General features: G+C 47.2%; 1 protein-coding gene across 1 annotated transcript in view; it reads right to left on the bottom strand.

The window, feature by feature from the left end:
- SSPN (sarcospan) overlaps window positions 1–14,549 on the bottom strand; it is a 29,735-nt gene extending 15,186 nt beyond the window's left edge. The window contains exon 1 of the mRNA XM_080914955.1: window positions 14,302–14,549. Within this exon, the coding sequence (XP_080771081.1) occupies window positions 14,302–14,499 (198 nt within the window). The 5' untranslated portion in view covers window positions 14,500–14,549. The remainder of the gene's footprint in view (window positions 1–14,301) is intronic.
- Between the last annotated feature and the right edge of the window lie 484 nt (window positions 14,550–15,033).

The following is a 15,033-nucleotide window of genomic DNA, read 5'->3' on the forward strand; positions in this document are numbered from 1 at the left end:
GAGTCAGCACTCTTTCAACACGTGAGAACTGATTGCGCAGCTCAGTTGAAATGAGTATGAAACTGTACATGAGATCACAGCGCTGCACTGTGGGGAAAGAGCCTGAATTTTGATTCCATCTCTTGGTTTATGGAGTACAATTCCACCTCCATCTGAGACAGAAGTTCATGAAACCCAGGCTGGCTTGGAAGTCACTATGTAGCTAGGACTGGCTTTGAACTCGTGCCTTCCTGTCTTTGCCTCCTGAGTAATGGGGCTGCAGGCACCACCATGCCTGGCTTTAACTGATTCTCAGTTCTCAGTTCCTCCATCTGCAAAAGGAAGCAAAGAAGGCACCTGGGATGATCCTTCTATATTGCCTGAGGCCACTACTGATTGCTGATATATCATTAGCTGGTGATTACTAATGCCATCATGACTACAGCTGTCAGAGATCAAGTGTAAAGTCCATTAAAATGTCCTGAATGTACTGCCAGGATTGCCAGGCTCAAAATCCACACTGTTGGTTACAATGACTGTGCCTTTTAATTAGTAGTATCTATATGTGACCACTGGGCATGGTCTTGACATTTATGTAGGAAACGCCCGTGCCTGGATATTGTAACAATGTAACAAGCACTTTTCAATGCTAGGTTCCCCTGTAAGCAAACTGCAAATTAGCCCCTTTGTCTTGTTTTTTTGTTTGTTTGTTTTGGTTGTTTTTTTTTTTTTTTTTTTGGTTGCTTTCCAGGGACATGTAGCCCGGGCTGGCCTTTAACTCATGCTGCAGCTGAATATGACCTTGAACTCCCAATCCTCCTGCCTCTGCCTCCTAAGTGGTGGGTTCTCAAGTGAGCACCACACCTGGCATCTTTTTCACATTCAGAAGCCTCTGGGGAGATCACTGAGAGTAGGTCTGCTTTATAGACAAGGAACAGAGAACTCAGTGAGAAGCCAGAGAATCAACGTCACCAATCCAACATCAGAACATACTACCTGTCCCTGCCACCACAGGACCACAGGTCTCCCTAGAGGAACGCTGGCAGCCTGCCCACTCCTGCTCCTCCCTGAAATGGCTGAGCCATGTGTGAAGCACTGGGGGTTCCAGGTCAGCCAGGGAGACTGGTTTATCTAGAACTCAATGGAGAAAGTAATGTTTGCTCACATTTAACCTGTTTTAAAGGCTTGTAAGTAATGCTCTTTTCTTTCCCATGTCATGTGACCTCAGTCTCTGCCTGTAACTCACTCTGAAGTCTGAGCTGAAACAGGTAAATACATACAAATAAATGAAAGCGCCCTGTCACATCTCAGACGCAGACTCACTCTGTTTAACAAGTGTTCACTGTGACTCCACCATGTCCCAAGGACTCTGCAACTTGCTTCTTAACATGGGTTTTTCTAGCTCCCCTTCTTTAACACCACAGATCCAGTGCACGTTACCCAAGACCTCACAAGTACATATGTGACATGCATGGACCGAGGGGCACAGGATGAAAGGTAACACCCATGGTTCCAGCTAAAGATGGAGACTGAACACTAGACCTGGCAGATCTGTCATGTCTAGGACATTGGTGAGGCCTGCTTCCTACGCTGCTGAAGAGGCCGTATATGGAAAGAGCTTCGTCAGGCAAACAAATGAATCCATTCATGACATGACCTGGCCTTCTGCAAGAGGCACTTGTCAGACACCTCTCCTTAATGTTGGCACAAACATTTAGCAAACATCGGGAGACAGAAAAGTTCTTTTCCTGCTTTGTTCTGTTTCAGCTATAGGTCCATTTATCACCCCCTGCCCGGGAGATGCTGAGCTCGGTGGTGGCAGTGTGATTTGTATATTTCTGATTACCCCGTGATAACGCTATAGAGGAGCATGTGAATAAATGCTGAAAGACAACCCCAAACAAACAAACAAGTGTTTCATGAAAAAAAAATGTTTCCGGCTATACTAGATCCAAAGTTAGTATTATTGGCTTTTGGGAACACAATAGTTTCAGCCAAATTTGATGCAGGAGACATTAGCAGAGGGCAGAAGAGACAGGGAATAGAGAGGAGGGCTGAGAGCCAGCCTGAGGGCTCAAGGTTGAACCAAACAGGAAGAGATGGGAAGCATCAGGCTCGAGCATTAAACTCAGGGCTTTAACTATAATAAAAATAAATAATTTTTTAAAAGTCTCAGATTCACAAATCAGACTCAAAAGAGTGACATCCAGCCAGGCACAGTTGCTAAAGTGCATCCCACTCACATGGGACACAATGGAAGGGTGGGCCACGCCCTGTCATCTGCCTGCAGAAGCTGCAGTTCTGGACCAACACCCATCGGAGGATGTCCATGGGAAGGCCTGGCAGAGAAATCTCTGACTGCTCATGAAAGTCTGAGTTCTGGCCTATGGCTTCCGGCTTTGTATCTTCCAGGGGAGCCTGGGAAATGCTTTAATATTTAGTTTGTAAAGTTAACAGGGTTTCACAAAGCACAGGCTAGCAAGGAGCTCGCTATATAGTGGAGGATAACCTTGAACTCTTGACCCTCCGGGCTGCCTCTCCCCCCCAAGTGCTGGGATTTCGGGTGTGCACTGCACACCAGATATTTTATTTACACTTAAAAGAAGCAAATATTAGAGGTATAGGTCAAAATGTCTCTGTTGGAGACCAGTCCAGATGATAGACAGTCCTGCTGCTTGAGTTTGTCCTCTCGGGGTCTAGAGAAGGGCAGCCCCGACCGTCTGATTGGCATCCATTTAACCCCCTCAGAGTGGCTCTGTAACAAGTAAATGGCTGCATTACACCAACTGCACACACATTTCACAAATCAGTGTGCAAAGACATTGACATTAAACCAAGATTAATAATATGGCAATTTCCTTAAGACACAAAAGCCGAGCCGGCCCCACCCACAGGGGGATGATTAGGGAGCCTCCAGAGAACCTTTCAAACCAGAGCTGTCCCTGACAGTCCCCGGACCCTCTCTGTGTGCCTCAAAGAGATGGGCTTCATCAGGACTTCACACTTCCAAATAAGAGCAGCTGTTTACTTTTTCTTTAGTATCTTCCACCACTGAGGCTCTGGAATGTGTGCTGGTGTGTTTAGCCAGATCTGTTACACAAGCTTTCCTGTGGGAAGGAAGATGTGTGCAGCACGTGACTGCCGTTCCCAGCACACGGCGCTGTGCGGGTGATGACTTGCCTTTCGGAGCCGACCAAGATGAGATGAAATCTGCAAACTGGCTGGGTCAGGGAGTCCCCTAAATCCTACGGGAACTCCGTTTTCCTTGATGCTTCTGCCAAAGAGAGATTTCTGCTAAAAACTGGGAAGATGCGAGAGAATCGAGCTAGGACTCAGTAGCCCCAACATGGACGTTTCAAAGGCTTGTCTGAAAATGATTTTCAGTGAGTCATCGCTCTGAGCCAATGGGAAACACCCACATCTATCTCAGAGTCCGTCTGACTTACAGCGAAGCCTCGAAGCAGGAATTCTTCCTTGTGGCGTCTTCTCTCAGGGTAACACAGACTTGCGTGTTTGGGTGAAGGTTCTTCCCGGGAACTACGGAGACGTTTTGCAATTACATCCTCAAAAGACTGTGCAAATGCAGACAACAGGCTCTTGAAGCAACTAAGTAGGTGACTGTACGCTGGTCTAAGCACCGACGGGCCAGCAGCTGGCACTTTGAATTAAATGTCCTTTTCTTATCTGCTGGGGGTAGAGCAATGCCTTTGTCTAAAATCCATCCCTACTCATGTATTATTTAAACCATGTCCAAATAAGTCCCCGACTCAGATAAAAGTGACCCGACTCTGTACATATTAGATCATTTGCTTCCAAAATTGCAGTAAGTTTTTTTTTTTTTTAAGTACCCATTCCTTTATAGAAAACCATGCCTTGGGAAAAAAATTGAAATTTAAAAGTTGATGATTCAATAAAGACTTTAAAAGCATCAAGAGGGTCTATTTTGTATGATACCAAAGGTTAAATCACATGAGAACTCCTTATAGAACTCTTTTAACACTGGATTAAATACAGCAAATATCCTTTCTATTAAGTAGCAAGGAAATGAAAGTTGTAAAAAGCAAAGGTCCTACAGAGAGGTGATGCTTAGTGCAGGAGCATGTGGCCCACTCCCAGGTAAGAGGGGACGGCTTGTAATAATGGCATGCATCACGACAGCGTGACAGTGACGTGCACCATGACGGGTCTGGGCATTTTTATAAGCATAAAGATGGAACAAAGAAACCACGGTGGTCAAGCAGGTTCACCTTTACTGTGGCTACACCCTGGCAAGTCTATGAAACAGCTAACCACAAGCCCCGTATGCCTCCAGAATTGTGTCTCAGTTGATGGGGCCTGGGCTGGGGTAGGGTCTTTGAAACTATTTGGGAGATTCTGGAATCTATTAAGAAGAACATGAAAATGGCCTTGATCAATGCTTGATAGTTTCAATAAATAAATTATGGGTTGTGGGAGATGAAGGGCAAATTTTTTATAAAAGGAGATATAAAAATCAGATAAACTAATTGCAACTAGATCTTGTTTTTTTTAATCAAACTGTAAAGAAGTAACTCACAAATTAATTCTTACTAAGAAATTAGCTTTTGTGTGATATTAGAATTTGATTCTGTAATGATCTTTACTGTTTAACTTAAATAGCAAAATATTTTTAGATAGAATGATATCAAGACTGGGCTTTACTTCAGAATAACGTTAAAGGGGTCCATAATGGATCATGAGAATAAACAGCAAACGGGTAAATATGAGTTGTTAATTTTCAGAGCTGGGTAGCAGAAACATAGAGGCTCACTGTGAATTCACATCTTTTTCGAGTCTTCATGGTGAGTGGGCTAAGAGAAGAAGTTATATAAGCTTATAAAACCATTCAGATGCTGGGTAAAACCAAACTACTCGGAAGATACACTCAGATAGGCCACACTGGGTTATCACACAGTGTCTCTTAAAAGATGAACTGGCAAGCTAAAATTCGTAAAGACACAGAGAGCTAATTTATCAGTGAAGGCCAGCACTTGTATTTGCTTTTGTACATACCATAAAAACCAGCCCCAAACTATAAGAATTCCTAACAATAAGGCTGGAGTGATGGGGCAGTCAGCAAAGGGTTTGACCAGTAAGCGTGAAGACCTGACAGAGTTCAGTTCCCTCCAAACCCACAAGGAAAGAGCCAGATGCCGTGGTCCTTGCTTGCAATCTTGGCACAGAGATGTGGAGGCAGGAGAGTCCCTAGGACTTGTTGACAGGCCAGCCTAGAATCTGGTGAGGCCTAAGCCAATGAGACCCTATTACAAAGAGGAGGGGGAGGAAGAAGGAAGAGGGGGACAGGAGGAAAATTCGGAGAGGGGGATGAAAGAAATGAAAGGCAGCACTGAGGGTCTGACATCCCTGGGCTCAGACGTGAGAACTTAGCAGATGACAGAAAATCGCTCATCAGGACAACATCTGGCATGGAGAATCGATCGATACGCATCACCTTGCTTGATCTTTAAAGCATTATCAAGGGGCTTCTCTAGCTGACAACATCTTAAAACTACGAGCTAGCTGTACGAGAACGTGAAACAGTAGTAATGTTAGCATAACCTGTGTTTGAGAATCTTTCTACGTGAGGAGGTTAATGTCCCCAGTGGCTGGCAGGCCGTCCTGAACACCTCTCTCCACAAGGCTAGCCGGACACAGGGCTTTTTGTGAAGTAGGTGTAAGGCAGGGAGAAGGGGAGAGAGGCTTCGGGGAGGTCTCGGCGTGGAAAAATCTGTGAGACTGGATGACTGAAAGAGAATTATTTATTGGGGTTCTGGGACACAGTTGCTTTGGCTACCTGAAGCATGTTCTTTTTAAAATTATAGTTGGTCTCTCAGAACCATGACCAAAGACCAAAAGCCTTCAACAAACATCCAATAAACTACTGTTGCGGGAGTGTTTAGACCCTCGGTTTCAGAATCAGGCTGGAGAACAGACAGCATCAGAGCCAGGCTCTCCCGAGACACCTTCCCTTGCCCTTCACAGCCTTGAGTATCCCTCCCACAGGTTACACCGCTCTGCCTCCCTCCCACCTTCTCTCCCCAGCAATTCTCACAGGGCCTCAGCTTTGACAACAGCTGAGTGGGAGAGAAGGTACAGCAGCCTAGGCCTAATGGTGCAATCAGAGTCCCTGTCCTGCCGCCTAAGAAGGGCCAACGGGTGGCATTCCCCCCTAGTTGTCAGAGTGACTAACACAACAGTAATCCCCCTCTTTCTCTTGTCCTGTTATCATCTTCCACTCCAGAGAGAGCCTTGATAACAGCTTATCATAAAGGGTCTATAATGGTAACGTGACAGTGACCGCTGGATCAAACACCTTCCAAACAGGGTCGGAGTGAGATGCCACTGAGAGGGCTTCATCCAGAGCTCTCTCAACCACTCTCAGATGAGGGCAGCCCAGCCAGGGGGCAGCTGCTTACTTCTGTACTGACAGATGCCAGTGATCTCAGTACTCCAGCGGATGCTTTATTGCTGATAACCAGTTACCTATGGGCCTTTTGCCACCTCAGTAGAGGCAGCTTGGGAGCATTCCTGTCTGTGCTGGAGAGGAAAGAGCTATGATTCTGAACATGTTAATGTGTGAACATCAACATTAGGTCAGAAACCAAAGGGGAGGGCTGTGGAGGTGGCTCAGTAAGCATGAGAACCAACACATAACATATACCACAAAGCCCAGCAAGGCCACATGTCCCTAGGGCCATGTGTCCCTAATGCCAGAAAGGGTAAACTAAGGGACATGGCCAGCCAATCAAACCTATTTGGTAAGCTTTAGGTTCCATGAGAGACCCTGTCTCATAAAGTAAAGAGAAGGATTGTGGAAGACACTCAGTGTCAACTTCTGCACCCATACACACACACACACACACCAGAGGAGACACAGGAAGGATCTTGAACTCAGCAGTGATTATGCCCCTGATTAACTTGGCAATGGGGCCAGGCTGACTGCCCTGTATTGCTTTGTGTTGAGATGGCTCGGGCTTTTACAGCACTCAAAGGAGGAAAAACAAAGCCTGGGCAGGGATGCTCATGATGGACAGACAGAATCCCATGAGATGTCCTTGGACTTACATCTAAGTGCTGCACTACCCAGAAGTACTTCTGGACTGGAGGCTGTGGTACAATGAAGTGCATCATGGAGACAAAGCTGAGGATTTGCAACACATTCTATAAATCAAAACATCACTGGCATGTTCAGGACTTGCTGCTAACAGTAGCTGCAAACTCTAAAGACCAGCTGCACCTCAGTTCATTCTCCTTTGCTGCACTAGAATGGGCTGGCCAGAGCAACTTAAGAGAGAGAGGGTTTATTTTGGCTCACGGTTTCAGATGGGCAGTCCCTGATGTCATAGCAACAGGTGATCAAAGGGACTAGTCACATAGGATGGTCACATATATCCTTAGCCAAGAAGCAGAGAGAGACAGATGCTGAAACTCAGCTACCATTCTCCATATCCCACAGCTCAGGATCTGAGTCCAGAGACCAGCACCAACCACTGTGGGTCCATCGTGTTTCTACCTTAACTAAAGTAATCAGGATAATCTCCCACCCCAGGACTCATTGAGGTCCATCTCCCAGATGACCCCAGGTCTTGTCAAGCTGCAGCCCCCCCCCAACTCTCACCCCCATGTGCTTGCTCACAAGATTATACAGCCAGTGAGATCCTTTGGTTACTCTCATGACCGTGTTTGCGAGCTGGATCCCTTTGATTTTTAACTTAACAGAAACTTAACAAAGACATGATCAGTAACTGCACTGAGAGCAATAGCTTTCCAAACCCAACCACCCCCCAAAACCCAACTGCTCCCCAAACCGAACCACTCCCCAAACCTACAATCACCATGTCACCTAAGCAACATAATCCCCAACCTAATCCAAGTACTCAGTGCCCCTCTCCAAGGAAGCTTTTGCAACACACAGAGACCATCACAAAAAACCACAACTCAATAAGGTGCAAAGAACAGCTAAGCCTGGGTGCTGAGACCTGTGGATGCATCATCCACCACACAATTCCTACAGCCAAGTCTTGGGGACACTGCAAAAGCCAGAGGACCAAGACATCTTCTGTGACTCCTGTGCGTCTCCTAGAGATAACTGGGAAGTATCTATCGCCCATGATACTGCAGCAATATGGCTTCCTAAACAAGACCTGAACATGGACAGTAACAACAGACATGTTGTATTTATACACAAAACATATACCTCTATGTGACAATAGCAATAAAAGGAGAGGAGGCCAGGACTTTGAGGGAGGTCATGGGGAAAATTAGAGAAAGGGAGATAATGGGATTAAATGATCGAATCATAGAAAAGAAAAACAAAGAAAAAGAAACCCAAAAACCATGTCCTCCAAATGTTCCCTTAAGGCATGAGTTGACACCTCCCCCCAGACAAATCTCCCCCTAGACACATACACACACACATACACATAGGTGCATATAGACGCCCCCCATGAAAAGCAGAGTGGGGAGGATAATAAAATAGCCATGAAATTGTAAGACCCCATCCAGCACCATATTCTGACTGGCTTTTGCGATAAGCACTTCAGTTTAACACGATCTAGGCTTCCAAAGTAACCTATACTTTCCAGTGAAACGGTACCTAGTTAAGCCCAGTGACTAGTCTACTTAGGGGATGCAAATGAAGCTGGTGGACTCATCTGTTTTTGTGGTTGCAATTGCTACTTAGTATTATTTAAAAGATTTATTTTGTGTGTATGTGAGGAGGTGTCTGTGTGCGCATGTGTGTGTATGCATGTACATGTGTGCGAGCCCACGTGTATACATGCCTACGTGTGTTTGTATGTATGCACGTGTGTGTGTGTGTGTGTGTGTGTGTGTGTGTGTGTATGGAACTGTATATGCAGGTACCTAAGGAGGCCGGGAGGCGTCAGATCCTCTGGATCTGCAGTTATGGACTCTGACCTGCGTACTGGGAACCCAACTCCGCTCCTCTGAAAGAGCAGCAAGCCAAGCCCTGGCTCCAATCTCGGGTCACGATAAAGCAACTTGATGAATTCTGAGTATTTCTGGAGCCCTGAACCACAGCGCACTGGAAGCAAACAAAACCTCTCTGCCCTTCAGCATCCAGCTCCATTGCTCTAAAATGGCCGCACTGATGTCCAGACAGAAGCCTTGGGAATATCAAGCTGGAGATAAACAAACTTCATTGTCACATATGATGTGTTGGGGGACGCATAGGGGCTCAGTGGGTAAATACAGCACTTCCCTTTCATTCTGATTACCCCAAAAGCCTATATACTAAATTACAAAGACATCAAAACAGATGATTCAGATGATTCCAGAGACTGACCTTCTGGGTGGATATTCTGATTGGCACACATCCACGTGAGAAGGGTTTTTAAAACATTGGAATTTCCTCACTACTGGAGGAAACATCTTTAGCTCTCTTTCCCTCTCTCCCTCCATCTCTCTCTCTCTGCTTCTGTGTCTCCCTCCCTCTGTCTCTTTCTCCCTCCCTCTGTCTCTCCTCTTCCTCTCTCCCTCTCTTTCTCCTTTCTCTCTCTGTCTCTCCTTCTTCTTCCCTCCCTCCTTCTCTTCTTTCTCCGTCACCCCTTCTCTTCTCTCCCTCTCTCTCTCCTCTCTCTCTCTCTCTCTCTCTCTCTCTCTCTCTCTCTCTCTCTCAACTTTCCCCATACAGTTCTGAACATCTTAGGATTCTGGTCAGTCCCAACCTTGTTCTTACACTCCTGGAATCCTCAAGTATCCCATGCTATTTTCATTAAAATTAATTTTTGTATTTGATGTGAGAACCTCACATGGTTATCAAATTATTTCCTTACTAGTTACCTATCGTGTGTGTCCCGTGGGGATTGAATCAGCCCTGTAATCATTATTCTTAGTTCCGACAACCCTGTGACAGTCAAGTAATGAAAAGTATTTCCCACTGGTACTTGAGGTACTGTCTTGGGTTTGGGAACACATATTAAAAGTCCCAATATGAAAAAAAAAAACAATGAATTACTGTGCAGTGTGTTCCTAAAATATTATTGAGGATTTAATTTTTCAAATGTCAGAACTCTTCTGTGGAAACTGACAGTACCTGAGTTTCCTGACTGGATGAAAACTTCAGCCTTCTGTTCTCTCAGCCTCCTCTAGTCATACATCCCAACTGACAACTACACCTTCAGCCTGGCTTGCTCTGTGTTCTAGACCTACTTGTAAATTTCACAGCAAATTCTCACGAGGCTCCTGGTGCTTAAAATTCTCTCTCAAAACAGACAATCAGCCTGTCTGCACCACTGTCTGGTCTCCAACCAGATCTGAAACTTCTGAACACGCCTGTATTTTGGATCCCTTGGAGAAATTCGAAATTGGAATGTTGACATTTAATGAACATTTTCGAGTCTGTATTTTGAGACAGGGTGTCACCATGTTGTTTAGACTGGCCTGGAACTTGCAATCCTCCTGCATCAGCCTTGTACGGCTGTAATTATTGGCATGTACCACCATGTTTGGCATTGTTCTTGGAGTCACTGATATGACTCAATCATTAGATTCACACAGTTTCGTGGCTGAGGCTGAAGACAGGAAGCATGGCTCCCTTCCTTTTAAGCTCTTGCATTGAACTCTCTGACATGGTCACTATGACACAAATCTAGGAGTTTGGATTCCCGTGAGCTGGACTTGGGGACAATGGAGGGAGAGATTGGGTGGGAAGTTAAAGAACTCAGCGGAAGGTAGGGTGCAGCGGCAATCCCAGCCCTCAGGAGGCAGAGGCAGGAAGATCTTTGTAAGTTCTCCCCAGTCTGGTCTACCCGGTGAATACACGCAGGCCACCTGGGCCCTAGACACAAGAACATCCCAGCATCCTTGGGGAGGTGAGGGAGAGAGCAAGCTCCAAGACTGACTTCAGTGCACAGCTGCCAAAGGAAAGATCACTGCCCAGCTCTGAGAAGTGAATGGAGCATGTGGGACTTGAAGGAAGATTGGGAGTTCAGGGCTAGCCTTGGCTACATAGAGTTCATACATGAGACCCTGCCTCAAATTCCAGACATAAAATTAAAATCTAGAATGATGACCTGGTTCAAACACTAAGCAGGTTAAAAGGCCCAAGAAGGAGCCTCTTTCCTAGGTGTCCTGCCTGCTCTCCCTCAGAGAGATTCTCATCTTATTATCATTGGTGATTTACAACCTCGGCCATCTACAAAGGACTCTGAGCCAATATCATGGTTTCTACTGCAGCTCCGGTCAACTCTTCCCTTTCCTATACAGAAATCCTTGGTAACTGAAGTAAAAAGGTTTCAGCCGTCTGCCTGGTTCGGGGTGAGTAGAGTCACATTTATGGACAGTCACAGTAGAGGACAGGAGGTAGCCTGGTTGGTTTCCCACAATTCCACTGGACTAAAATCTCTAAGCATAAATCACCCAGGGCCTCTTCCCTCTCTGAGCACAGGGTCACTGAGCAAGTTACCCAGGCTCCCGGCAAAGAGACGCCAGCCTGTGGGGTTTGCCCTGACATCCAAACTCCCAGGGAAACATCAACACCCATCCTCAAGAGAAAAGACGCTCTGAAACCTCTCAGCCCACATTCGGGATGCGGACAGGGCTCTGTGGGTTTCGTAGTATGCCTCCCGCACAGGGCAACTATTCAGGGTCCCCCACTATATACCAGACTAGAGTCACTCCACCAAGCGGGACGATGACCCCTGGGAGATCCTCTACGTTCATTGTCATCAATCTCCAGAGAGATTCAGAACGTACTAGGCTAATGTCACAGTGCTGAGGTTGCTAAATGGTGCCCTGGCTGGGGACCGAGGAAGGTGAGATGGCCAAACCGATACCTCCTTTGGGGCTCAAAGTGATCTGTGAAACACAGGGTTTAAGAGGGGACTGTTCTGCCACCCTGGAGATGAGCCAAGGGTGCTCCTACCTTGAAGAAGGCCACCACCAGTGACTGTTCCCTTAACAGCTAGAGCAAGGAGGCAGATCAAGGGAAACTATGGGCTGGTACTGTGCCAAGGGCTTTACACATAATAACTTGTTGGCTCCTCAGGATGAACTCAAGGGCTGGAACTTACTGTGTTATCAGTAAAGAAATGGAGGCCGGGCTGGGGGGCAGGCTCAGGGTAAAGCACCTGAAGCACAGAGAATGGACGTGAGCTCTAATCCCTAGCAGCCAGTTAAAAGGAGCAGACAAGAGTCTGTCCTCACCATCCCATACGCAGAGACAGGGACACACTGGGGGCTCCATGGCCAGCTGGTCTAGCCCATTTGGTGAGTGTTTAGTTCAGTGAGAGTCTGTCTAGGAAAAGAAAAATGAAAAAAAAAAAAGATTGAGAAAGACATCACAATGTTGCCCTCTGACCTCCCTCCACAGGTGTAAGTGCATGCCTTTCTTTTCAGCACATGTATGCACTCATGAACACAGACACACGAGCACACATGCGCGCGCACACACACACACACACACACACACACACACACACGCACCCTAAGACCCTCCCCCCACCTCAACTGTAACCTAGAGACATTAAATATCTTGCCCACAGTTATTCGGCAAACAACATCTAAGCCAGGACTCAGCACCAGGTGCGGTGTTTACACACCTGTCCTCACCATCTGTCCGGAGACCAACCACGGTGTGGTCAGACAAGCACAGGGTGCCTGTGTCTGAGAGACAGTGACACACTGCCCACAGCCCTCCTCCTGCTGAGATGAGACATGGCCCCACAGGGCTTCTCTGAGACTCCCTGGGGGAGGGGCAGTCCCTGCTGGATCTCCATCCTACCCAGATTCTCCACTGATAGGAAAGCGGAGCAGGGCCCAGAGCTGTGGGCAGACTTCAAATTCATCCTGGTACGAAGAAGGAACAAGAAAAAAAGAGAGCTCTCCCCTGTGCAAGTCCTTCTTCATGCCACATCCACAAAGCCATCAGGAATTTCGCCAGGGCTTTTGACTCTGGAAGCTTCAGAATTTGTGTGTCACACCATAAACATTAAAACATGACTTTGTTCCCCCTAATGAATTCATTTCTTTGGAGCTGGTCTTTCTGAAGTTGAAATAAAAGCTGGTATTCAAAACCAGCCTCGCTCCTTGCTCTTCCCCTTTTCTTGGCCTTCGAGGGCAGATTATTTCCCCCGGAGTTATGTTGACAGCCATCGAGCGACTAAAATACCCAGCGAGAGGTTATTTTTAAAATCATTTGGCTTAGAAAACTCCAATCACGATAATTTCAAGGGAATTCTCAGTACACAAATTAAACATTTTAAATTACTCTGCAAAGATTTGTGAGTTTGGATGATCTTAATTTAAAAATATCTGCATCTATGCATATGCATCAAGTGTCTTCAAGTTCTGTCCCATACACAACTATTTTCGGTATGTGTGTGTGTGTGTGTGTGTGTGTGAGAGAGAGAGAGAGAGAGAGAGAGAGAGAGAGAGAGAGAGAGAGAGAGAGAGAGAGAGAGAGAGAGAGAGAGAGAGAGGGAGAGAGTGGTCAGCAACTGTAACAGTCAACAGAGATGGAAGGCCTAGGGGCCCATCCTTCTTCCTGACTCTGCCACGTTTACCCTCTGGGCTTGTGGACATCATTAGCCAGCCCAGCCTGTGATTGCTTTCCCAGCTCATGACCTTGGGCGGGGTCAGCCTGGTTTCTCTAATTTGAGGACTGTCCCATAAGATGTGGAGGTGCAAACACGGGGAAGGTCCCTGGCAGGGCAGGCATACGGTAGGCATTCTGTACACCGTATCTGTTTTCCTTTCCAGAATTCACACACCAACTCAGAGCACTAAGGTGCAGAACTAGGATAATCCCAAATGCACTCCTTCGTAGCCAGACAAGCTTCAGCCTGGCTTACGCTGTGTGGATCGAGACCTTGTTTGCTGTGTTCTCCTGCCCTGTCACGGGAAGCGCTTTCATGAAGCCTAGGAGGAACTGTAGTTTAACAAAACCAGTGTGTCAACTCCAACTTAAGGTTTTCCTACCCGGCTTTTAGCAAGACGATCTTCACCCTGTGCTACTTATGTGCAGACAGGCAGGAGGCCTGAGGAACCGGACAAGGACCAAGCCGCGCAGGGTGGGCCTGCAGCTTTGAGGCTGTGCAAGAAGTTCACAGGGCCTCCCCTGTAGATTGAGTCAGGGCCCTGGGAGGAGCAAGAAGCCTCAGGCAGGAGGAGACCAGAATCCTGATCCCAACCTTGCTTGGGGGAGCCCAAGTGTGCCCATAGTCAGTCTCCAAGCAGTTAGGGGTGCAGCTGGGGTGGGGGCGCATGCAGCTGGGTTAGTCCCCACTCCACCATGCGGCTGGCATGCCCGCTGGTGATTAGGCCAACAGACTTGATGCTTACAATGATCCCAGCCCAGAACGGAGTGTCTCTGACTAGCAGGGAGGGGCTGATGCTCGCCATGAGGAAGCCCAGCACGGTCACCGCGATGCCCAGGGCCAGCTGCAGCAGAGCCAGCAGCAGAGGGAAGCGGCAGCCACAGCAGGTCCGTGCCTCCTCTTCCACCAGCTCCTGAGCCCCCGGGCCCTGCTTGCGCCCCATGTTCACGCCGTGGTGCCTGGGCCTGGGCCTTGGTGCTGGGCCTGCCTGGTCAGCTGCGACTGGGCTGGGCTGAGCAAAAGTGGAAAACACTGGCAACCCAGGAGCCTGCCGAGGGGGGCCCGAGGGGGGTCGCCAACTGCCAACGCACAGGGACCTGGCGCCCAGGGCCCGTGTGATAGGAATGCTAGCCTGCTTTGCTTTTTGGGTTTCAAGATAAAGTGATGAATGCTGAAACCGCTGTTTAATTAATAGATCACTGAATCCAAAATGGGCTCAACCGCACTAAAAGCTGTGGAGTCATTGACAAAAGTTAAATGGAGATTTAAAAAATCTGTAATCCAATTTACAGGGAAGGGAGGGGGAAGAGAGGAAACTTGGAAGGAAGGGAGGGAGGGTGAGAGAAAGGAAGGAAGGAAGGAAGGAAAGAAGGAAGAAATAGAAAGGAAGAAAAGAAAGAAGCAGCAGGGAAAAAAATAACGAAAACAGAAAAGAAAAAGAAAAAGCTTTTTTTTTCTTACTGAGGTACTTGCTTTC

Source organism: Micromys minutus, assembly GCF_963924665.1.
Source record: "Micromys minutus genome assembly, chromosome: 3".
NCBI lineage: Eukaryota > Metazoa > Chordata > Mammalia > Rodentia > Muridae > Micromys > Micromys minutus.